At 43.9% G+C, this 24,800-nt stretch overlaps 1 protein-coding gene across 3 annotated transcripts in view; it reads right to left on the minus strand.

The window, feature by feature from the left end:
- Positions 1-9,936: 9,936 nt before the first annotated feature.
- The window catches only part of LOC142213029 (F-BAR domain only protein 1-like), a 92,828-nt gene continuing 77,964 nt past the window's right edge, over positions 9,937-24,800 (minus strand). For all 3 annotated transcript variants that reach the window (XM_075281185.1, XM_075281177.1, XM_075281192.1), the window contains 2 exons: positions 16,756-16,920; positions 9,937-10,488 (listed from right to left, as the gene is read on the minus strand). In XM_075281185.1, coding sequence (XP_075137286.1) covers positions 10,469-10,488; positions 16,756-16,920 — 185 coding nt within the window. In that variant the 3' untranslated portion in view covers positions 9,937-10,468. The remainder of the gene's footprint in view (positions 10,489-16,755; positions 16,921-24,800) is intronic.

The raw sequence follows: 24,800 nt of genomic DNA on the forward strand, positions 1-24,800 counted from the left end.
GGAACATCATCTTGGAGGGGGCTGGTTAATTACGCAGGACGCACACGTGATTTGTTACGCTTCGTGACGTCAGTTCAGGGTTGATCTTTATAGAAGTGGGTTATTTCTCATAGATTCACGTAGCACCTGTGAGGAGAGACGAACTATGTTTAGAGGTTTAGGATAAGGGGGTATGGCTACAGGTGCATCAGCTATTTTTTTTTTCTTTAAAATTTAGGTTGTATTAGGAACATTTGGTACATGACCGTTAGGCAATGCTGAAATTACTGGGGTGCCCCAATGAGGTTTACCTGGTAGGAGTAGGTTCATGGAAAAGGGGCGTGGGTTGCTCATTTGAGGGTGTGGCTACTTGCAAGGACTAATGAACAACCCATCAATAGGTCGGGTTCAGACAGAGTTTTTTGGTCCGGATTTTGATGCAGAATCCACGTCAAAATCTGCCTCAGAGAAACGCCTCCCATCAATGGGTTCCTTTCTGCCAGCACCCTTTGCCCAAGAGACTCGAGTTGCTTGAAGCTACTACAGTGAACAAGGAGTAGAAGCAGTTCTACTACTAAAGTATTAAAATCAGAACTACAGTTCCCTGGCACCACCACTATACAGAGGCTGGGGCTGTAGCTCCTCTCCTATCACTTGAATAGAAGCAGAGCTATTTACATTCTTCATGCACTGCATTATCCTTTGGCGTCCGGAAGCCTCTGAAACAACTGATCTGTGTGGGGTCTGGGTGTTGGACCTGCACAAATCGGATACTGATTACTGATCGTGTGGATAGGGAAAAATTTGCATTAACCCCTTAACACTCCGCTCATTAATAGTATGTTGCTGCGTGAACATTGTTCATGCTCAGCTCAGTATTATTACTGACAGCACCCAGCTGTGTCACTTTTTTGGTATCTTAAAGACTCTGCAAACATGACATGGTGTCTGCGTTCCAAAAGCCACATAGTGTTCCTTCCCATCTGCGCCCTGATGTGTGCCCAAACTGCACTTTATGCCACATGTATGACACTGGTGTACCCAGGATAACGTACGTAATGTCATATGTGGGTATAAACTAATATTTGGGCACAAAAGGGAAGGAGCGCTATTTAGTCTTTGAAGCACAGATTTAGATGCTTTGTTTTTTTGTAAACCATGACACTTTTCCAGAGCTTCTGAAATGCCAGTAAACTGAAATCCCCTGACATGTGACCCCACTGTTTGCTGCGCCTGCTGCCTCCCTGGAGGCATAGCTCAGGAAGGGGGAACTTTCGGACCTAGGAACCTTTCTGCGGTTCCCGGGTCTGCCCGCATTTCACATCCCCCGTGCAGTAGCGGCCCGGGGAGCGCTTTTCAGATGGGTTTTTTTTTCTCTCGTCCTGGGGGTCCCCTTTTTCCCCTCTGGGCCTGGAGTTCCCGGGGGGGTCGGCCCACAGCTCCAACTGAGGCCAAATGGAAAGGAAGGTGGGCGTTCCCTTTGAAGCCCCTCCTCCCTCCCTATATAGTGTTCCCTCCTCCTGCCATTTATCGCTTGTCGCTCTGGTTACAAGCAGCATCTTGTTCGTGTGTTCCTAGCTAAAGGAAATTTTTTGCAGCTAAAGAGGTTTGATGGAGGGGGCCGGAGGGAGGGTGGGTCCCTGACTGCGGGAACAGTTTGTTTATGGTGGTATTCTTTTTCTCAGAATGTCATCATCATCCTCCTCTGTCATACCACCTCGGAGGAAGGCGGCGTGCAAAAGGAGGCACTTGGCGTGTGCCAGGTGCAAGATCCCGCTCCCGGATGATTCACAGTTCCACTTCTGCCAGGGTTGTAGAGCTCCCTCTTCTGAAGCAACCCCCATGCGCAAGATGATTTCCTGGGTGAAGGGGTTTGTCCAGGACTCCATGACCAGGATAGAAAGTACGGTATCCCACCTAGCCAAGAGACCGCGCCTGGAGCCGTGTGAATTGTCCCTTCCTCCATTGGAGAACTTACAGCTCAAGGATATAGAGTCGCCTTCGTCGGATTCTGGGGAAAATGAAAAGGAGGTCTTCCCATAGAGAAGATCTCTAGAGTGTTTAAAACGCCCAGAATTAAAGACTGCAACAGCAGAGAGGGCTCAAGCCATAGGTCCAGGGTCTTTAGGCCTACTTCAGAGATGCTCCGCCTGATGGAAGTGGAGTGGAGAAGACCAGACAGACCCTTCACCCCTTCCAGACGCTTCAAGACACTGTTCTCCGTCTCTGAAGCCCAATTGAAGTCATGGGGACCCCCACCTAAAGTGGATGTAGCGGTGGCCAAGTTTTCCAAGCGGACAGTGCTCCCGACGGAGGACGGATCGAGCCTGATAGACCCTATGGATCGGCGTGTGGAAGGATCCTTGAGGCGGATTTTTTCACCCTCCTCTGCCCTGGCCTCTCTTGGCATTGCTGCCAATGAGGTCGTTACGGGCCTGCGGGCAGAGTTGGCGTCTCTTTCAAAGGACATCGACTCCGGGGTGCACCGGGACGACCTCTGACATCACCCTGCTGGTGGACCATTTGACCGAAGTCACCCACTTCCAGACGTGATTGGCTGTCAAAACAATGGCACTCTCGACGACTGCCCGTCGACTTTTGTGGCTGAAGCCCTGGAGGGCCGACATCACCTCCAAGAGCAGTCTATGCGGTCTCCCCTTCGAACCTGGCCGGCTGTTCGGTAGGGAGCTCGACCGCATTATGGAGGATCTGGCCGACTCAAAGAGGAAAAATCTCCCGCAGCCCTTTGAGGTTCAAAATTCTTCCTTTCGGGGGTGGGGAACCTCCAGAAGAGGGTCCAGAGGACAGAGGCGTTTCGGCAGAGGAAGAGGTCGGGGCTCCTCTCGTGACCGTAAGCAGACCTTCTAATTCCACCACCTCTCCCCCCCCCCCACCCCTGTGGTGGGTGGTCATCTTGCCCACTATGTGGCTGCCTGGCGCCAACAGATTCGGGACCCCTGGGTCATCTAGACGATCCAGGAGGGTTATAAAATAAATTTCATGTCCCAGCCGCCAGAGAAGATGGTAAGAACCCGCCGTCTTCAGGGCCCCAAACAACTTCATCTAGAGAGGTCGATATAGGAGTACGTGGCTAAAGCCGCTTTGGAGGTGGTACCTCGCGCAGACCAAGGCACAGGCGTCTACTCTCCAGTCTTCTTGGTCCCTAAGACATCAGGCGAGTGGCGTATGATCATTGATCTCAGATACCTGAACCGCTTCATCTGCAGGGTGCGTTTTTGCATGGAAACCATCAGGTCAGCGCTGCTATTCCTACAGCCTGGAGATCACTTCATCACCCTAGACCTGAAGGACGCATATTTCCACGTACCCATCTTTCCGGCACAACGAAGGTTCCTAAGGATTGCCGTATATATAGAAGGAAAAGAGGCGCACTTCCAGTTTGCTGCCCTCCCGTTCGGCATATCCTCCGCTCCCCACACCTTTACGAAGGTAATAGCTCCAGTCGCCGCTGCCCTGCGCCTTCAAGGCATATTCATAATCCCGTATCTGGACGACTGGCTTCTCAAGGCTCACTCAAGGGAGGTTCTTACCACGCAGGTGCAGGCCGTTGTAGCTCTATTAAGCAAGTTGGGGTGGCTGGTAAACTGGCAGAAGTCAGTGGTGGTGCCATCAACTCGAGTTCAGTTCCTGGGATTTATTCTAGACTCTCTCAATATGACGATCTCTCTACCCTCCGCTTGCAAGGGGAAGATTGTTCGAGCGGTTCATCACTTATCCACAACCCGGAGGGTTACCATCAGGACGGCCATGAAGGTCCTAGGATTGATGTCCGCCACTATAGAAGCAGTTCCCTGGGCCCTATGGCACATGCGTCCACTGCAAAACGAGATCTTGAGAGTCTGGACCCACAGTCCTACAGGATTACAGAAGCCTATCCAGTTAACCATCAGCACCCGGCAAACCCTGCCCTGGTGGACCCATCTGCAAGATGGGAAGTCCTCGGTCCAGCCCGTCTGGACCCTGTTGACAACAGATGCCTCCCTCACAGGCTGGGGAGCACATCTGTGGGAGACCCCGGTACAAGGTATGTGGAATCAGCAGGAGAGGACGCGCTCATCTAACTGGCGCGAGCTTATGGCAGTTCATCGGGCTCTTCTAGCGTTTGCACCAGTTCTGCAGGGGAAGGCAGTCAAGGTAAGGTCGGACAATCTGACGGCAGTCCACTACATCAACAAGCAAGGAGAAACCAGGTCTCCCTCGCTTCTACAAGTCACCAACCAAATCTTCTCCTGGGCAGAACAGAACCTCTCCCAGCTGGCCGCGGTACACATCCAGGGCCATCTGAACATCCTAGCAGATCAGCTCAGCAGAGGCTGAACAACCGCAGGTGAATGGTCTTTACATCAAGACATCTTCCACCACCTTACCAGGATGTGGGGTCTCCCCGAAGTGGATCTGATGGCCACCCAATACAACGCCAAAGTAGAAAGGTTTTGCTCCCTGTACCGGGAAGACAACCCTTTGGCGGTGGATGCCCTGTCAATACCATGGAGGTTCAAACTGGCATACGTTTTCCCTCCCATTCCGATGATTCCGAAGGTATTGGCGAAAGTCAGGCAGGACCAGACGTCGGCAATAGTGATCATGCCGTTCTGGCCAAAGAGGGCATGGTTCACCGACCTCATTCTCATGAGCCTGGGGAACTACTGGAGGCTTCTGCCAGTTCAAGATCCGGTGTCACTGAACAGTCAGCCTTGCCTGGGCCTAGACAAATTCAACCTCACTGCCTGGAGGTTACCCGCGCCATACGCGCAGACAGGGGATTGTCCCAGGGAGTGCTAAGTACCTTAGCCCATTCAAGAGCAGAGGCAACAAACCGGAGCTACTAGGGGATCACCCGGAGATTCCGCCATTGGCGTAAAGAAGCAGGTAACGAGCGCAGAGATGCAGTCCTAGAGTTCTTACAGAACCCCCTGGAGAGAGGATTAGCACCTGCCACCGGCAAGGTCCAAGTGTCAGCTCTATCTGCTCTCCTGGAGACATGGTTGTCACAAGACCCTCTCGTCAAAGAGTCCTTTTCGAGACCTTAGCTGAAGTGGACCAGAGGTACTGGTCATTTAGAAGGACCTTCCTGTTGGCAAGAGCCCTCCGCCAAAACGGTTGGCGAATTACATGCCTTGGCGGCCTCCGAACCCTTCACTACCTTCTTTCCAGACAGAGTGCAGCGGAGGTTCATCCCAGAATTCTTGCCAAGGTATCGGCCCTTCAGTTAAAGGGGTATTCCCATCTACATAATTATTTTTAAATTTGCAGATAATTAAAAGTTAAACATTTTTGCAAATATAAGTAATTAAAAATTCTGCAGAGTTTTAAAGATTTTCTCTAACTTCCTTAGTGGTGACAGTCTGTTATCTTGATCGGTTGCCATGGATACGACCACCAATGCAGAAACTTTCTAAGGTCAGAAAATCAGCCATGATTTCTTTATTGTGGCCGCGATATCTTCTGATACATGTAGTGTCCCTGCCTGATAACTCGGCTACAATAAGAAAATCATTGCTGGGTTCCTGACAAGTCCCAGACCATAGAAAGTTTCTGCATTAGTGGTCGTATCCATGGCAACCAATCAAGATAACAGACTGTCACCACTAAGAGAGTTAGAGAAAATCTTTAAAACTTTGCAGAATTTTTAATTACTTATATTTGCAAAAATGTTTAACTTTTAATTATCTACAAGTATAGATATGATTATGTACATGGGAATACCCCTTTAAGTAATTGCCTTGCCGGCCTTCTTTCCCTCTCCTGCTTCGGAGCAGGAGGAGAGGGTATACATGCTGCATCAGTGGCTCTAAAGACTACCCTGTCAAGATGGATCAGAGAAGCCATTAGCGGTTCCCAATGGGCTCAAGGGTTTCCTGTTCCAGAGTTGATCCGGGCCCATGCCACCTGGGTAGTGGCGACACCATGGGCAGAGACACGGGTTTTTCTGTAGAGCATTTCAGACTAGACTGGCGTACGGCAGATTCCACAGTGTCGAGCACTCCGGCTTGACATCAGCCTACCAGAATGGCCCAACCTAGGGGAAGCGATACTTGTTAAATCCCCAGTTGTGCTGCTGTTGGGCATAGGGGGAAAGAAAGATTCTGAATGATAATCTGTTTTCCCTTAGCCCAGACAGCAGCACAAGGCTCCCTCCCTATGTTTACGTACTGTTTGTACTATTTATACTGCGTGTATTATCATTTATAAACTGGTTTTGTATGCTATACTTGCTACTAACACAAGGGAGGAGCAGGTCTTCCGGCCTCTTATAGGGGCCAAAGCTGTTAGGTAATTAAAAATTCCACCTGTCCTAACAGCTCATAGGGGCAGGAATACCCCAGTTGTGCTGCTGTTTGGGCTAAGGGAAAACAGATTATCATTCAGAATCTTTCTTTCTAAAGGCTATTCAAATATATGCTTAGTAAAAAATGAGTTTTCTCAATGATAGAATCCCTTTAAACTTTACCACTAATGTACACCCTGGTCCAGGGGTGAACCTGCCCCTTTTGCCGCCCGAGGCGAACTACAGAAAGGGGGAGGGGGCGGAGCGGGGGCGTGGCTGAGCGGAGGGGCGTGGCAAATTGAAGGGGGCAAGGCTTAGCACCGTTCGCCGGCAGAGAGCAGGCCCGGAAACTGCCTGCTCTCTGCCTGAGCATGAGGGGAGGCTGCTGGAGCAGCGCTGCTCCAGTGGCCTCCCCAAACCACCGCTCGGTGCTAAGCCAGTCCAGGACAGCTTTTCCTGGATTGGCTTAGGTTAGCAAAAATGCCGCCCTCCCTAAGGCCCTGGCATAGCGCCGCCTGTAGCGCTCGCTTCAGGTCACCTCATGGGAGGTGCGGCACTGGCTGAACGCAGGTGTGAACCTAGCATCCGTCATGTGACTGCATGTCAGAGCAGCTGCAGAAGGAACAAGAATTCCAGTGTCCCCTGCTGCTCTCTACAAAAGTAACCAGAGGGACTGGAATGTACATTATTAATAAAGGTTGCACTGGTAATTTCAATCTCTCAAATAACCCCCTTTAATGGGTTTACCAGGAAAAAAAATTTTTTTTTCAAAAAAGGTCTGTTAGTGCTATTAATATAAGTGCACCCAAATACCTTTAGCAATGTTTTGAGTGATTTCTGGGGGCTTCGTGTCCTGTGCCTTTCCTAGAACTCCCATGATTCCTTGAGCTGAATCACTCCCCCTCCCTGTTTCCGCAGCTAGTCCACCCACTACGTCCTCAGCAGCCATCTTTAGACTTACTCATTAACCTTCTCCTTTGGCTGTAATATTATAATCACTTCCATATATTATCATTATTATAGGGCTGCCAGCAGGAATTTTGAGCACCCCCTTTTCCCCTCACACAGTATAATATTTTCCACAGTGGCCCCTGCACAGAATACTATGCTCCATTGTGCCCCCCTGCACGGTATAATATGCTTCATGGTGGCCCTGCATAGTTACATGTCTCAAAGAGGAGATGCCAATTAGGTCCAAAGCTGCCAGGAAGAACAGTTAAAGGGGTTGGCCACTTTCAGACCAATATTGACAAACAAATGTACAATGAAAAGATATACAGTTTTCCAATATAATTTCTGTATCCATTCCTCACAGTTTTCTAGATTTCGGCTTACCAGGGGGGAAGGGGTCACCAATACAGACCAGGCATCCGCTGTAATAGAGACGTGGATGCCGAGGAGGGTTACAACAATGGAGGATCGAGAGAGATAGATACAATGTTCATACTCACGGAAGAGTGACTATCAGGCACTGCTCTTATGTTATACTTCTCAGCAAGTGGGGTCTAGAGTCTGGTTTAGAGGCTTTCCTTGCAATAGATTATAGATTTAAATGGGTGTGGAATTAGGTATAATCAGACACAGTTTAGAAAGGTCATTTATGCTAGTTTCAGGTTTCCGTCTGGGGGAGGGATGCATTTGGGGACACCCCCTCATGGAAACCTAATTCGCTTCATTAAAAAAAAAAAAAAAAAAAAGCTGTTCCCCCATAGAACCCTGCAGGTTATAATATAATGCTGTTACAGTATAAAGTAGTCAGTGTACAGCTTGTATAATAGTGTAAATTTGTTGTGCCATCAAAATCACTCACACAGCTATTAATGTCTAAACCTCTGACAACAAACGCGAGTACACCCCAAAAATGGACAACTTGTGCCCCAAGTGTCTTGGGCATGAAGTTCACTGGAACATCACAGGTTGTTGCTGGAAAGCTATTCCACTCCTCCATGACGACATCACAGAGAGGATGGATGTTAGAGACCTTGCTCACCTCTACCTTGCACGACAGATGATCAATAGGGTTTAGGTCTAGAGACATGCTTGGCCAATCCAGCACCTTTACACTCAGTTTCTTTAGCAAGTCAGTGGTTGTCTTGAAGGTGTGTTTGTGGTTATGTTGGAATACTGCCTTGTGGCCCCAGTTTCTGAAGGGAAGGGATCATGCTCTGCATCAGTACATGTTGGCATTCAAGAGACTTCCACCACTATGTTTAACTGTAGGCAAGACACTTGTCTTTGTACTCCTCACCTGGTTGCTTCCATACTACATCTGAGCCAAATAAGCTTATTTTAGTCTCATGAGAAAACAGGACATGGTTCCAGTAATCCATGTCCTTAGATGCTTTCTCGTGCATCTTTGGAAGAAGCTTCCTTTTGGGCAGACAGCCATGCAAACCACTTTGATGCAGTGTGCGGCATATGGTTTGAACGCTGACAGGCTGACCCCTATGACTAAAGCACTGCTGAATGAGTCAATGCTCTATGAGTCAAATTAAATATGAGCAAGGGAACAAAATGTTAGTTTGGGGGGGAGGAAATCAGAAGGAATATCAAGAATCACTGAAAGTAGTTGTGTCTTGGGACAAACTTCTAGCAGATGTGGTTGGGGAATCTACAATAAGGGAATTTAAGCATGCCTGGGATAAACATGTCTTTACTAAAGATAAAATGGATATAATTCAATGTCAGACGTGATGGACCATGTGATCTGTCTTGGTCAATCTTCTCTGTTTCTATGTAACTAATAAAGCAGCAACATTTCTGACATACAGATCAGAAGTGGAGTTCGAGTTACGGGCATGTATATAGGCTGCTGCCCCATAGTTGCCTTTTTTCTATCAATCACTATACTGTGGTTCACTGAAAACACAAAGCTTGTCATAACTGGTTTTCCCTTTTGGCTGCTCAAAAACCGTGATAAAACCATAGCAAAATAAGATTCTGAAATATGAAAGAATACTTTATGCAAATTCTAAATTCTGCAAAATAGTTACATCATTCATCTCTTGTGGTCAATTAGAAAAATACATTGCCACTGCTTGAAAAATCTGCTGGCAAAGTACAAGCCATTAATGGGGAATAAGCGAAGAGGAGAACACAGCCCACTTGCAAAAAATGTAATGCATGTATATAACTTGTAAAAAAAACTCACAATCCTTGCGGTCAAGACAGGTGCACAGGCTGGAGTAGCTCTGTCAGCTCGGAGAATGTCCATAGAAGGAAAATCGAAATATGGTCCAGCAGCCACGAATAAAAATCCAAAATTTTATTCCATGTTAAAAATTGTACAAAATGTTAGTTGGATGGCAAAAATAATTCTCGCGAATTAAGTTAGCGTCCTGGCTAAGGCTACAACTAAGGAACATAGCATCCTGGCTGACAAGTTTCGGAAACTAACTTCACTCACGAGAATTACTTTTGCCATCCAACTAACATTTTGTACAATTTTTTTTTAACATGGAATAAATAAAATTTTGGATTTTTATTCGTGGCTGCTGGACCATATTTCGATTTTCCTTCTATGGCAAAGTACAAGTCCATGGACCACAACTGAAGCTCAGAAGAAACCAGCACATCTTCATGTTGACAACCATACTTTATTTTGTATGTACATATATCTCAATATTTTTTTATTTTTATTATATTATATATTTGATCTAATACTTTCAGAAAGACAAAAACAAAACCAGTGGAAATGGTACAAATATGTACATACACTACGCATAAATGTACACAGTTTCTAAGCATACAAACCATCATTCTCACATCCACAATGAATTATTGTATCTTGAACAGAAAGTCTTCATGAATAAACTCTACCCCTCCCCCTATAATAGAACTTGGGGACTCCTAAACATCTTCAAACTGCCCTAGCTGTGAGATGGTGACCAAATTGCAAATGCTAGATAAATGAGGATTTCAGCCTTGAAAAATCAGAAGTGCCCTAGAATAATCTCCTACATAGTCAGTTATCTGAGCAGAGCTGCTGACTCTACTACTCAGACCAGTGCAGAATGAGACATAAAAATATCTAACAATCTCCTTAAAAATTCTAAAGTGCTTGTAATCCATACTACTTTCATAGGCAAAAAGAGTTCTTCCTGCATCTCTTTATATGCATTGGTTCTCCTCTTCTTAATTCAGCCAGTCTCCAGTACGGAGCAGAGGCCAAGAAGTTTCCAAAGTAATTCTCATGTGGTCTCAGCAAACAAGATATTTACCTAAAATTAAAACACACACAATTTAATAAGACATCTCAAAATGCAAACGTGATTACCCCTTTAATAACCAGCTCATTTTAAAACATCCTCCACCATGAAGAAAGGAAGCCTTTCTTGTCCCTAGGTTAGCCACTCTACCTAAATATACCTGGCTAGCCTTCATTATTTAAACACTTCACTTTTGTACTACCCATATGGACATAAAATGCATTTTAAAGATGCTTACAGGTGTTGTCCTTCTAGACATTTGTCCCCCATTCACAAGATAGTTGTAAATGTCTGCTAGGTTGGGATCCAAATGCTGGGACTCCCACCAAGAACGTAGATCCTGTCTGCTCTCTCGATGAATGGAGCAGGTTTGCTGCATTCCAGTACCATCTAAGGGACTGCTGGAGAAAGCCAAGTGACAGGGATTGTCAATCTCCAGCAATCCCATAGAGATGAATGGAGAACAAAGAACATGTGCACTGCTATATTTATCCCCATTCTCAAGATTATAGAAGATGATAAGGGTCAATAGTTTGAGCATAAATTAACCACATGAGGACCGCCGTACGTAAATTTACGGCCTCATGTGCTGGTACCTAAAGACCGGACTATTGCCGAAATACGTCCGGCCTTTAGGTACCTTTCTGGCGGGGGGAGGGGTGCGGGGAGGACAGGGATTAGGTGTTACTAACACCTAACCCCTTCCTCCATAACGTCCAGTCGGAACTGAGTCCGACTGGACGTGTTAACCCTTTCGATCGCGCCGTCAAACATCACGGCGCGATCGAAAGGGATCCGCCGACAGGTTAACCCGATCGGCACCCCCCGCGGAGAGATCGGGGGGTGCCGATGTCAGTACAAGGTAGTCTGGGGTCTGGCCAGTGACCCCAGACTACCGGAGCCCCCACATACCTGGTTGATCCTGCCGACCGATGGAGGAAGTGAGCGATGCAGCTCACTTCCTCTGCAGCTTACAGGACACGAGCAGGTTCATGTCCTGCTCGTGTCCTGTCTGCTACTGTGTAGAATCAGCTGATGCTTTCATCAAAGCATCAACTGATTCAAGTGTCCTAAAGGGACACATGAAAAAGTAAAAAAAAAAGTTAAAAAAAAAAAATAAAGTGTATGAAAAAAGTAATAAAGTTCTAAAGTCCAAAAATCCCTTTTTTCTATACAAAATGAATTATATAAAAAAAAAAGCACTAAAAATTAAAAAAAAGCAATGCATATTTGGTATCGCCGCGTCCGTAACAACCTGTACAATAAAACTGAAATAATATTTAATGTACACGGTGAACGTCGGAAAAAAAAACCTGAAAAAACTCGCCGGAAATAATGATTTTTTGCCATCTCATCCTACAAAATATGCTATAAAAAGTGATCAAAAAGTCATATTCACCCCACAACAGTGCCAATAAAAAGCGCACATTTTCCCGCAAAAAATAAGCCCTCAACCAACACAGTCAACCGAAAAATAAAAATGTTACGCCTCTCAGAAGATGGCGATGCAAAAAACATTGATTTATGTCCCCATATGTGTTTTTGTTCTGCAGACTTAGTATCGCATAAAAAAATAATATAAATGAGGTATCGCCGTAACCGTACCGACCCGCAGAATAAAGGACATATGTTACTTATGCTGTACGCTGCATGGCGAAAAATTTAAAATGTAAAACTCAATGCAATATTGATTTATTTTTTTTTTTAATCCAGCAAGAAAGAGTTAATAAAATGTAATCAGTAAGTTGTAGGCACCCAAAGATGGTGTCATTACAAAATGCATCTCATCCTGCAAACAATAAGCCCTTATATGGCCATATCACAAGAAACATAAAGAAAATATAGCATCTAGCAATGTCAAGGCAAACCCCCCCAAAAATCGCCAAATTATTAGAACACAACTGGCTGCGGCAGGCAGGGAATGTATAAGCTGTGCGAGCGAATATCAGGGGACACCCCAGATTTACAGCTTATGAGCGAAAAAACACCAGAAGTGACCCCCAGAGTGACTCCCCCAATTATAGGAGCTCCTGGGACATAGTAGGGAATTTGGTGTCTGCAATGTTTTCCGCACTGCTTATATATTCACTCTTCGCCATCCGCTGTGCAGTCACGTTTGGGATACTAATACTCACTACACCCCCTGATAAATTCTGTAAGGGGTGCAGTTTTCAAAATGGGGTCACTCCTTTGGGGAATCCGCTTTTCTGGTACCTTACAAGCTCTACAAACATGACATGGCGTTCAAATACCAAACATCCAAATCTGTGCTCCAAAAGCCGCATAGCGCTCCTTCGCTTCTGTGCCCTGCTGTGCGCCCAAACTGCAGTTTATGCCACATGTATGACACATGTATGACTCTGGTGTACCCGTTATATCGGACGTAATGTCATATGTGGTATAAACTGATATTAGGGCACAGCTGGACGCAAAAGGGAAGAAGGGTTATTGGGTTTTTGGAGCACAGATGGTTTGGTTTTTGGATGCCATGACACTTTTGTAGAGCTGAAACGTCAGTAAAGTGGAATCCCCTGATATGTGACCTTATTTTGGAAACTACACCCCTGAAGGATTTATCCAGGGGTACAGAGAGCATTTTTAACCCCCAAGTGTTGCTATAACTTATTATCCATAAATGAATACGAAGCTGATTGTGAGAGGTGAAAATGACAATTTTTCCAGGAATCTGTCATTTCAGTGCGTAATATGTTGTGCCCGCCTTGTATCAGAGATGAACGCTCTAAAAGCCGTTGTGCCCGGGATACCCGCTTACCAGTTTTTGGAGTGTCTCTGCTGACATAAGTTGGGCACAACATATCGGGCACTAAAATGGCGAATCTCTGGAAAAAATGCATTTTTAACTTCTCATTATCAGCTGTGATTTCATTTCTGGAAACTAAATAAATGCAACACTCAAGGGTGAAAAATGCTCGCTACACCACTTGATAAATCCCATGAGTGGGGTAGTGTCCAAAATGGGGTGACATGTCTGTGGATTCCACTTTATTGGCAATTCAGGGGCTTTGCAAAAGTGGCATGACTTCCAAAAACCAAACTGTGCTCCAAAAACCAAAATAGCGCTCCTTCCCTTCTGTGCCCGGCTGTGCCCAAACAGCCATTTATACCCACATATGGCATTAAGTACGTTATCCGGGGTACACCAGTGTCATACATGTGGGCATACACTGCTATTTGGGTACCCAGCAGGACGTAGATGTGAAGGAGCGCTATGTGCTTTTGGAGTGCAGATTTAGATTCTTTGTTTTTGGACACCACGTCACATTTGCAGAGGCCCTAAAATTGTCCCTACAAAATGGGGTCACTTCTTGGTGAATTCCAGTTTACTGTCACCTGTGTAGTTTCTAAAATGGGGTCACAATGGGGGGTTTCCATTGTATTGATACTTTAGGGGCTCAGCTAATGCGACATGGCACCTGAGAACTATTCCAGCCACATCTGCTTTCTAAAAGCCAAATAGCGCTCTTTCCATTCTGAGCCCCACCGTATACCCATACAGCATATTATGGCCACATATGGGGTATTGCCGTGTTAAGAAGAAATTGTGTAACAAACTCTGGGGGGCTTTTAATTCTTCAGCTACTTGCAAAATTAAAAATATGGCGCTAAATGGACGATTAATTGGAAAAAAAAAGTAATTTTTCATTTTTACGTCCCATTGTTAATAAAATCTGTGAATCAGCTGTGAGGCCAAAATGCTCACCAAACCCCTAGATAAATTCTATGAGGGGTGTAGTTTCCAAAATGGGGTCACTTTTAGGGGGTTTCCACTTTATTGGTACACTAGGGGCTCTGCAAATGCGACATGGCACCTGAAAAATATTCCAGCAAAATCTGCCCTTCAAAAGCCGAACAGCGCTCTTTCCATTCTGAGCCCCGCCATGTTCCCATACAGTAGATTATGGCCACATATGGGGCATTTCTGTGTTCAGGAGAAATTGTGTAACGAACTTTATGGAGCTTTTTTTCCTTTATCCTCTTGTGAAAATGAAAAATTTGGGGCTAAATTGACAGTTTGTTGGAAAAAAAGTAAATTTTCATTTTCATGTCCCAATGTTAATAAAATCTGTGAAACAGCTGTAGGGTCAAAATGCTCACTATACCCTTTGATATGTTCTGTGGGGGGGTGTAGTTTCCAAAATGGGGTCACTTTTAGGGGGTTTCCACTGTATTGGTTCTCTAGGGGCTCTGCTAATGCGACATGGCACCTAAAAATTATTCCAGCAAAATCTGCCATCCAAAAGCAAAATAGCGCTCCTTCCATTCTGAGCCCCGCCATGTTCCCATACAGCAGAATATGGCCACATATGGGGTATTGCCGTGTTCAGGAGAAATTGTTTAACAAACTTTGGGGGGCTTTTACTCCTTTAACCCCTTGTGAAAATGAAAACTTTGGGGATAAAGTGACATTTTAGTAATTTTTCTTTTACACATTCCAATGTTAGTAAAATCTGTGAAACAACTGTAGGGTCAAAATGCTGACTATACCCCTTGATGAATTCCGTGAGAGGTGTAGATTCTAAAATGGGGTCACTTTTGGGGGGTTTCCATTGTTTTGATACGCTAAGGGCTCTGCAAATGCGACATGGTGCCTGAAAATTATTCCAGCAAAATCTGCTGTTCAAACACCCAGTGTCGCTCCTTCCCTTTCGTGCACTGCCGTGTGCCCAAAAATCAGTTTACACCCACATGTGGGGTATTTCTGTGCACGGGAGAAATTGCATAACAAAATGTGAGATGCATTTTCTCCTTTAACCCTTTGTGAATGTGTTAATTTTAGGTCTAAATGAATGTATTAGTGAAAAAAAATGAAATGTCTAAATTTGACCTCCATATTATTTTTATTCTTATGAAATGCTTAAAGGGTTAACAAACATCCCAAATGCTGTTTTGAATAATTTGAGGGGTGTAGTTTTGAAAATGGGGTGATTTATGGGGGTTTCTATTATATAGGCCTTTATAATTCCTTTCAGAACTGAAGTGGTCCCTAAAAAATTAGTTTGAGGAATTTTCTTGTAAATCTGGAAAATCGCTGTTACACTTGTAAGCCTTGTAACATCCAAAATGAATTAAAAGACAATCAAAAGATGATGCCAATATAAAGCAGAGATATGGGAGATAATATTTATTCATGTATTTGGATGGTATGACTATCTGCCTGAAAAGCAGAGAATGTCACATTTTGAAAATTGCAATTTTTTCCAAATTTCCATCAAATTTGCTAGTTTTTTTTATAAATAAATACAAAAATATTGATTAGTGTTTACCACTAACATGAAGTATAATGTGTTACGAAAAAACAATCTCAAAATCACTTGTGTAAGTTAAAGCGTCTCAAAGTTATTGCCATTTAAAGTGACACATGTCAGTTTTGAAAAAAGAGGCCCGGTCCTTAATGTACTTCTGGGCCTGGTCCTTAACCGGTTAAAGAAGTGTAACAGTGTCACCAAATAAAGCTTATTTTTTGATGAATTGGTTTACAATTTCCCAATGATTTCTTCAGTTTTCACAATCTGTGCTAGTAGATATTGAGCAGGATCACTTTCAGAAGCTGGTACAGGTAGTTTACCACTTTTGCCAACCTCTTTTCTGTTGGTGCTGCCCGGGCAGTGGGAGTTGATCCTCCAACTGCTATGACATAATCCATCCAACACTGAGCTTAAAGGAGTCAGGAAGAGAAGCTGAGCAATGCACTGTGCACGTGAAAGATTTATAACCTTGGATGGATCAAGTTAGAGTACTGGGAGGATCAACTCCCACAGCCCAGGCAGCACGAACAGAAGAGGGAAGATTTGCCAATGAATGTGATCCAGGACAGATCCTCTAGGGTGAGAAACTGTGCATCTTCCCTGTACTCTGGCTAATACATGAGGGTCCTAGACAAATAGCCCTCCTCTAACTCATGATTCCTCAATAAGGCATTTAGAAATGGGTTTTCTAAACTAAATAAAAAAAAGAGCACCATATTAGTGCCAATCTCCATTTTGGTAGGATTCTGTCCCCCCCGCCCAAGTACAGCACAGTTTGCAAATGTAAAAAAAACCCCACACACCTGAAAAACTCATTTTAAGTCACTGGCATTAGCCAGGGTTCATTATATGATTAATTGTAAGGGTAGGAGAATTGATCAGCTGATCATTTTTCAAACCAAAAAACTTCCCATATTGCAGTGATGTGGCACTTGAAACTGAAGGTCACCAAAAAAAACAGTAGTCGGTAGTCTTAAAATACAAAATGCTGAATAACCACAAATACTATTACCTGCTGCAAACCTTTTCTTGACCAGTGACATCCTATATCCTGATCCAACAAGCTCTATGTCCACACCAGACAGGGTACGACCCTCACATGTAAACTGTGCAGCAGCTGGAGAGGGAGTGCTACAGTTGTGAAGAGGTTGCCAACGTGCATACAGCTGACCATAGCCTGTAATAGATCATTAAATCTTAAAATCCTGTGCAAAAATTCAACTACAAAATGAAATTCTATATACCGTGATAAAGAATTATTTGATCCCTTGCTGATTTTGTAAGTTTTCCCACTGACAAAGGCATAAACAGTCTATAATTTTAAGGGTAGGTTATTTTAACAGTGAGAGATAGAATATCAAAAATAAAATCCAGAAAATCACATTGTATAAATTTGCATTTTGCATAGAGAAATAAGTACCGTATTTTTCGGACTATAAGACGCAAAATTTTGGGAGAAAAGAAGGGTGCGTCTTATAGTCTGAATGTGGCGCCTGGCATCCGCTGTAATAGAGAGACGGAAGCCGGCAAGGGATAGACGCCGGGGCCTGAGACATCGCTGCGCTCCTCTGCCCTGCATGAAGCCAGCAGCGGCGATGCTATTCCGCTCCTCCGTCCCCCCGCCGCTGGCTTCAGGCAGGGCAGAGGAGCGATGTCTCAGGCCCCGGCACCTGTACCAGCGTCTATCCCTCAGTATCGGTGGCCCCTTCTCCCCCGGGGCCGGTCCCCACCGGCCCCGTACCTGTGAAGTTGCAGGCCGGCTCCTGCGCGGCGATATCGCAGGAGCCGACCTGTTCGGGTGACAGCCGGGAGCCTAATGAGGCTCCCAGGCCTGTCATTGCTGTATTAGTATTGCGGCTGGGTCTATGACCAGCCGCCGTAATACTAATATACAGAATGTCCCATAGACGGCAATACACTTGTATTGCCGTCTATGGGACTTGCAATCAAGTGACCGCAGGTTCAAGCCCCCGGGGGGGAATAAAATAGTAGAAAAAAAAAAAAAAAAAAGAGCTTTAAAAATATATAATAAAAATATGAAATAAAAGTTCTAAATCACCTCCTGGTTTTTTTTTCAATACAAGGTGATCTAAGAAATAGACATTCCCCACAATGGTATAACTAAAAAGTACATCTGGCCCCGCAAAAAAAAAAAAACACTCTATGCATCCCCGTACAGCTGCAGGGTCACCTGTCAATGTGGCCTTGCAGCTGTTGCAAAACTACAACTCCCATATATTAAATATTTTACCAGTTTTTGCTTCAAATTTTTTTTTCCCTATTTTCCTTCTCTAAAACCTAGGTGCGTCTTATAGTCCAGTGCGTCTTATAGTCTTATATATTTGATTCCTCTAGCAAATAAGACTTAATGCTTGGTGGGAAAACCCTTGTTGGCGCGCACAGCAGTCAGAGGTTTTTGTAGTTGATGATGAGGTTCGTGCACATGTCAGGAGGAATTTTGGCCCACTCCTCTTTGCAGATCATCTCTAAATCATTAAGATTTTGAGGCTGACACTTGGCAACTCGGAGCTTCAGCTCCCTCCATAAGTTTTCTATGGGATTAAGATCTGCAGACTGGCTAGGCCACTCCATGACTTCAATCTGTTTCTTTTTGAGCCACTTCTTTGTTGCCTTGGCTGTATGTTTTGGGTCAATGTCCTGTTGGAAGACCCACCCATGACCCATTTTTAATGTCCTAGCAGAGGGAAGGAGGTTGTCACTCAGGATTTTACGGTACACGGCTTCATCTATTCTCCCATTGGTGTGGTGAAGTAGTTCTGTGCCCTTAAAGAAACATCCCCAACAGATAAGGTTTACACCTCCATGTTTGACAGTGGTGACTGTATTCTTTTGGTCTAAGGCAGCATTTCTCTACCTCAAAACATGACGAGTTCAGTTAATGCCAAAGAGCTAAATTTTTGTCTCCTCTGACCACAGCACCTTCTCTCAATCACTCTCAGAATCATCGGTGTTCATTGGCAAACTTCAGATGGGCCTGCACATGTGCCTGCTTCTGCAGGATTTTAATCCATTACGGTGTAATGGATTACCAATGGTTTTTTTAGGCTGATCTCTCACCTTCCTCATGATCAAGGATACCCCACGAGGTGAGATTTTGCATTGAGCCCCAGATCGATGTCAGTTGACGGTCATTTTGTATTTCTTCCATTTTCTTACTATTGCACCAACATTTGTGTCCTTCTCACCCAGCATCTTACTTATGGTTTTGTAGCCCATTCCAGCCTTGTGCAGGTCTATGATCTTATCCCATGTGTAGAAGTTAGACTCTGATTGATTCATTGAGTCTGTGGACAGGAGTCTTTTATAACAGGTGACAAAATAAGACAGTTGTCCTTAATGCAGGTAACAAGTTGATTAGGAGTGTAACTGGTCTGTAGGAGGCAGAACTCTATATGGTTTGTAGTGGATCAAATACTTATTTCTCTATGCAGAATGCAAATACATTTATAAAAAATTTATACAATGTGAATTTCTGGAATTTATTTTTGATATTCTCTCCCTCACTGTTAAAATTAACCTACCCTTAAAATTACAGACTGCTCATGTCTGTCAGTGGGCAAATTTACAAAATCAGCAAGGGATCAAATAATTATTTCCTTAACTGTACAGACACACGTATTTTTTTTTTTTAAATAGATATAGTAAGTACATCCCTCACATTTGTGAAATTATTTAATTATATATTTTCATGGGACAACGCTAAAAAAATCTAATTCTGATACAATATAAAGTAGTCAGTGTACAGCTTGTATAACAATATAAATATGTTGTGCCATCAAAATTACTCAGTACACAGCTCTTAAAGTCTAAACCTCTGGCAACAAGAGTGAGTACACCCCTAAGTGATAATGGACAAATTCCGCGCCAAGTGTCAATATTTTGAGTGGCCACCACCATTTTCCAGCACTGCCTTAATCCTTTTGGGCATAGAGTTCACTTGAGCATCATAGGGAGTTACAGAGTTGGTAAACGTTGAGACCTTGCACTCCTCCACCTTCTATTTGAAGAAGCACAATAAAGGTTTAGGTTTGAATTCATGCTTGGCTAGTCCAGTACATTTATCCTCCGTTTCTTTAGCAAAGCAGTGGTCATTCTGGAGGTATTTTTGGGGCGATTATGGAATACTGCCTTGTGGCCCAGTTTTTGAAGTGAGGGGGATCATGCTCTGCTTCAGTATATAACAGTACATGTTGGCATTCATGGTTCCCTGAATGAACTGTAGCTCCCACAGCCAGCAGCACTCATGCAGCTCCAAATCATGACACTCCCACCACCATGGTTCACTGTAAGCGAGACACACTTGCCTTTGTACTCCTCACCTGGTTGCTACTATACACCATTGACACCAAATAAGTTTATCTTGGTCTCAGCAAACCACAAGACATAGTTCCAGTAATATATATGTCCTAAGTCTGCTTGTCTTCAGCAATCTGTTTGCAGATTTCTTGTGCATTATCTTTAGAAAAGGCGCCTTCTGGGATGACAGCTAAGGAGACCAATTTGTTGCAATGTCTGGCATATGGTCTGAGTAGTCACTCATCTATTTTGCAAGGTCAACCTCTGGATGTGATGCAAAGAACGGGCATATTTATATATATATAAATATAATCTCTCTATCTTAAGCTCTGACTTATCTACTGAGGGCAAGATACTTCTTGTCAGCAGTCTGGCTCACACTGAGCTTAACCAGGTCCCTTTTTGGATTTCAGTCTTGGGACAGACCCCTCTGTTCCCAACTGGTCCACAGTGCACCTGCTCCTGTAGGGCACCAGCAGCACTCCCTCTCTGAAGTTCGCTCCTTTTGGATTCCAGTTCTCTTGGGACAGACCTCCTGTCTGTCTCCAACTGGTCCGGTCCACCTGCTCCTGCAGGTCACCAGCAGCACTCTCCTGCTGTGTGCACTCCCTCTGGATTTGAGCTCCTTTCTTCGGTACTGGTGTGGTCAGAGTCCTTTTTAACCTCGTTTTTGATAACTCTACTGTGCCCTCTAGACTCACACTCTTGCTATCTATCTATCTATCTATCTATCTATCAATTTTGCTCATGGTTTTCTAATTTCTGCCCCAGCCTTTGCATACCAGCATTTCACTATGCCCGCATACATAGTGAAGGTGGTGCTTCGTGTAGCCAGGCTCAGTGTGACGTCATGGCTCCACTCTGGACTGAAAGGAAGGGAAGACCTGTGAATATTGTGTGCTGGCACATGGAAAGAATAGGGGGCAGCCTCCAGAGGATGTCACATCGGCCCAGGTCCAAGGCCTTTATACTAACGTAACGGGTCAGGATATGGAAGACACCGGTGACCCTTTAAGACCGTGTAAAGGTAAAAAAAATTAATCTATGTAGGTCACATGACCTACATATATTACAAAGTATAGAATATAGATTTAAAAAGTAAAGGGAAAAAAAAAAAGATATATTACAAAGTTGGAGGGGATGGCTTGGGGGACAGAGCTACAAAATATTGCATTATCCTAGAAACCCCTTTAAAACATCTGCTCCCCATTCATACCTAAGACATTGTAACACTAATAAGTCACATGACACCAGGGAGGAAAAATCGCTAATTGGGCACAATTTGTCCATTTTCACTTAGGGGGTGTACTCACTTTTGTTGCCAGGGGTTTGGATATCAATGGCTGTGTGGAGTGACTTTGATGGCATAACAAATTTACATTGTTATACAAGCTGTACACTGGCTACTTTACATTGTATTAAGGTGCCATATCTTCAGTGTTGTACCATGAAAATATATAATGTAATGATTACAAAATGGGTATAAGCATACATATGAACAGTTAAAAAAAATTAATTCAACCCTATTATCCTACAGCATCAATCCAGAAGAAGGCAAAAATCCCTATGAAGCAGGCACCAATTATCCCATATTAAAGAAAAAAAATCTCAACTTCAAATATGAAAGTCAGAATTAATTCATAATTGTACCATTTATTATTCTGTACATGTACTGTTTGAGCTCGAGTGGCTGCCATATTTAAATACAAGACATTCCCATAGAATACCCAGATTATTATGACAAGGGGTTAAAGTTTTTCTGTAATATTTTTGCAAATCTCAGTTTTACGTATTTTACAAAGTTCTGTATCAGCAAAGAAAGAAACAGCTTTATATACTACACACAAGGTCATTAAAGGTTAAACGAGAACTGCACCTAACACAGATCCTTATGGTACTATACTACTGACCTTTAGCCCATTTTGAATATTTATCATTTATAACTATTCTTTGTCTTCTGTTTATTAACTAGTTTTTACCCATATGCATATAAAGACCTAGCTATTACATCTGTAGTTTTAAAACAAGGCATGGTCCAGTAAATTCAAAGGGTTTGTCCAGTTTCAGACCAATATTGACAGACAAGTTATTGTTTGTATATTGGACAATTTTGTATATTTGTACAATTTTCCAATATACTTTGTATCAATTCCTCACGGGTTTCTGGATCTCTGCACTCATTCATCCTGCTTATCTCTAGTGAATAAAAATCTCTCCATGGTCATGTGATGTACACACAGGTGCACAGCTCGTTACAGTCACATCCCAGTAATCAGACACTGCCCGGCAACGAGCTGTGCACCTGTGTGCTCATCACATGACCATGGACTGATTTTTATCCACTAGAGCAGGGGTCCCCAACCGCCGGTCCGCGGACCAGTACCAGGCCGCGGGGCATGTTGCACCGGTCTGCGTACCGGCGGTGAGGAGTCAGCAGCTGCTGTGGAGTCGGCGAGTGCCCAGGGTTGAGCCAGGACGCTTGATTGTTGCAAATCAGGATAAGGTGAGCAAAGTGCAGGGTTGAGCCGGTACCCGCTGTATGTCCAGGATTCTAGTACTATGCAGGACATGCAGTGGGTCTTGGCTCCACCCCGCACTCTCCTACCAAACTTTGGGCAACTACATTACACGTCACTTGTCCCTGTAGTGAAGCTGTAGTGAAGTTAATTAGGCGTGAGATTCGTCATCAGTATCCATCTTCATAACAGTGTCTGTCATCAGTAGCCATCTTCATAACCTGCAGTGTCAGTCATCAGTAATCTACACCCCCATGCTTAACCCGCCCCCAACCACACCCCTTCCCAACCCCTTTCCGCCCCCACCGGGCCATAGAAAAATTTTCTTGCTGAAACTAGTCCCTGGTGAAAAAAAGGTTGGGGACCACTGCACTAGAGTAGTGATGGCGAACCTTTTAGGGACTGAGTGCCCAAACTGCAACCCAAAACTCACTAAATTATTGCAAAGTGCCAACAGGGCAATTTAACCTTAATACTTTGTGGATCCACAATTGCAGACAGTTACGGACCCACAAATTAGTATCATGTGAACGGGGCTATATCGAGCTTTCAATAATACAAACAACTTTGTACTGAAAGGTAAAAGCTTGTATTTGATAGACACATTAATCTCTTCCTGACATCCACTGTACTAATACAACAGACACCATACACTAAATGCTCACACTCATCATGGGTAATAACCCTTCTGGCACCTTGGTCAAAGGTGACCGAGGCGCCATTTTCCTGGCAGCGCATGGGCGCTGCCATTTTGCTGGTGATTGTCGGCACCTGGAGCAAGCTCCAGGACCGACATTACGTTGGCTTGACAACCGGAAGCCTTGTAAAGACACCTCGGCCTGTCTGCAGTGACTTTCTTTTGCAGGCTGCTTTATTCCTGCAAAAGAAATGACAATTTTTTTTTTCAATGTATTGCAGTGCATTAGTGATCAGACCCCCCCCCTTTCCCTAGAACACATATAAAAGTAGTTAAATATTATGAAACACATACATGTTAGGTATCCCTGTGTCCGAAAACCCCTGCTGTACAAATCTATAAAAATATTTTTCCTGTACAGTAAATGCCGTAGCAGGAAAAAAGTCAAAAGTGCCAAAACGCCATTTTTTCACTGTTCTGCCTCTGATAAAAATTTGAATTAAAAAAAAAAAAAAAAAAAAAAAAAAAAAAAAAATCAAAACAATAGCAATTTCCCAAAATGGTATAACTAAAAAGCACACCAAGCCCCACAAAAAAAAAACACCCTATACATCCCTGAATACAGAAGTATAAAAAAAAGTTACGGGTGTCAGAATATGGAGACTTTTTAGAAAAAAATTGGAACAGTTTTGATTTTTGTTAAGGGATTACAATGTAAGTAAAACCATATAAATTTGGTATCTCCAGAATCATACCAAAACAAAGAATACAGATGACATGTCATTTTGGCTGCACAGTGAACGCTGTAAAAACAAATCCCATAAGAAAATTGCACAAATGCACTTTTTCTTCAAATCTCCCCCATTCTCAATTTTTTTCCAGCTTCCCAGTACATTGTACAGAATAAATAATGGTAGCCTCATGAAGAAAAATTTGTCTCTCATATGGCTCTGAGAATGGAGAAATAAAAAATAAATAAATAAAAAGTTATGGGGTTTGGAGGGGAGTCAAAAACGAAAATCAAAAAATGCCGTTGGCGGGAAGTGGTTAATGTTCACTATTTACACCACACAGGATCTGTTTTATAGCGACCGTGCAATGTACTAATATCACATGTCTGCTATAAAACAGATACTGTATTATATAAATAGTGAAGGGCCCCCACACAGTACAATCTGGGCCACAGTAGTCCCCAGGCAGTATTCTATGCTCCATAGTACCCCCCCACTCCGTATTATATGCTCCACAGTAGGTCCCCCACACACAGTATTTTATGCACCACAGTAGCCTCACTCCCCCACATGGGACTTCAGGTAAGCATGTGTGTTTAAGTCATCACGCCTCTATTAGGGCAGAAGTTTCTGTATTCAGTGTAGGCCGCATTTGCCCATACAGCTGAAAGCAGCGATCGTTCACTAAACGGAGAATCCTGTGCCAAATTCTCAGTTAGTGAGCGATCTGGGCTACGGTGTGCATGCCAGCAGAGAGGGCTCTGCATGAATGACAGCAAGCAGAGATCTAGAAAACCGTAACCAATTGATACAGAAAGTACATAGGAAAATTGTTTATCTTTTCATTATATGAACA

The sequence above is a fragment of the Leptodactylus fuscus genome, chromosome 1, assembly GCF_031893055.1.
Source record: "Leptodactylus fuscus isolate aLepFus1 chromosome 1, aLepFus1.hap2, whole genome shotgun sequence".
In the NCBI taxonomy this organism is placed as follows: Eukaryota; Metazoa; Chordata; class Amphibia; order Anura; family Leptodactylidae; genus Leptodactylus; species Leptodactylus fuscus.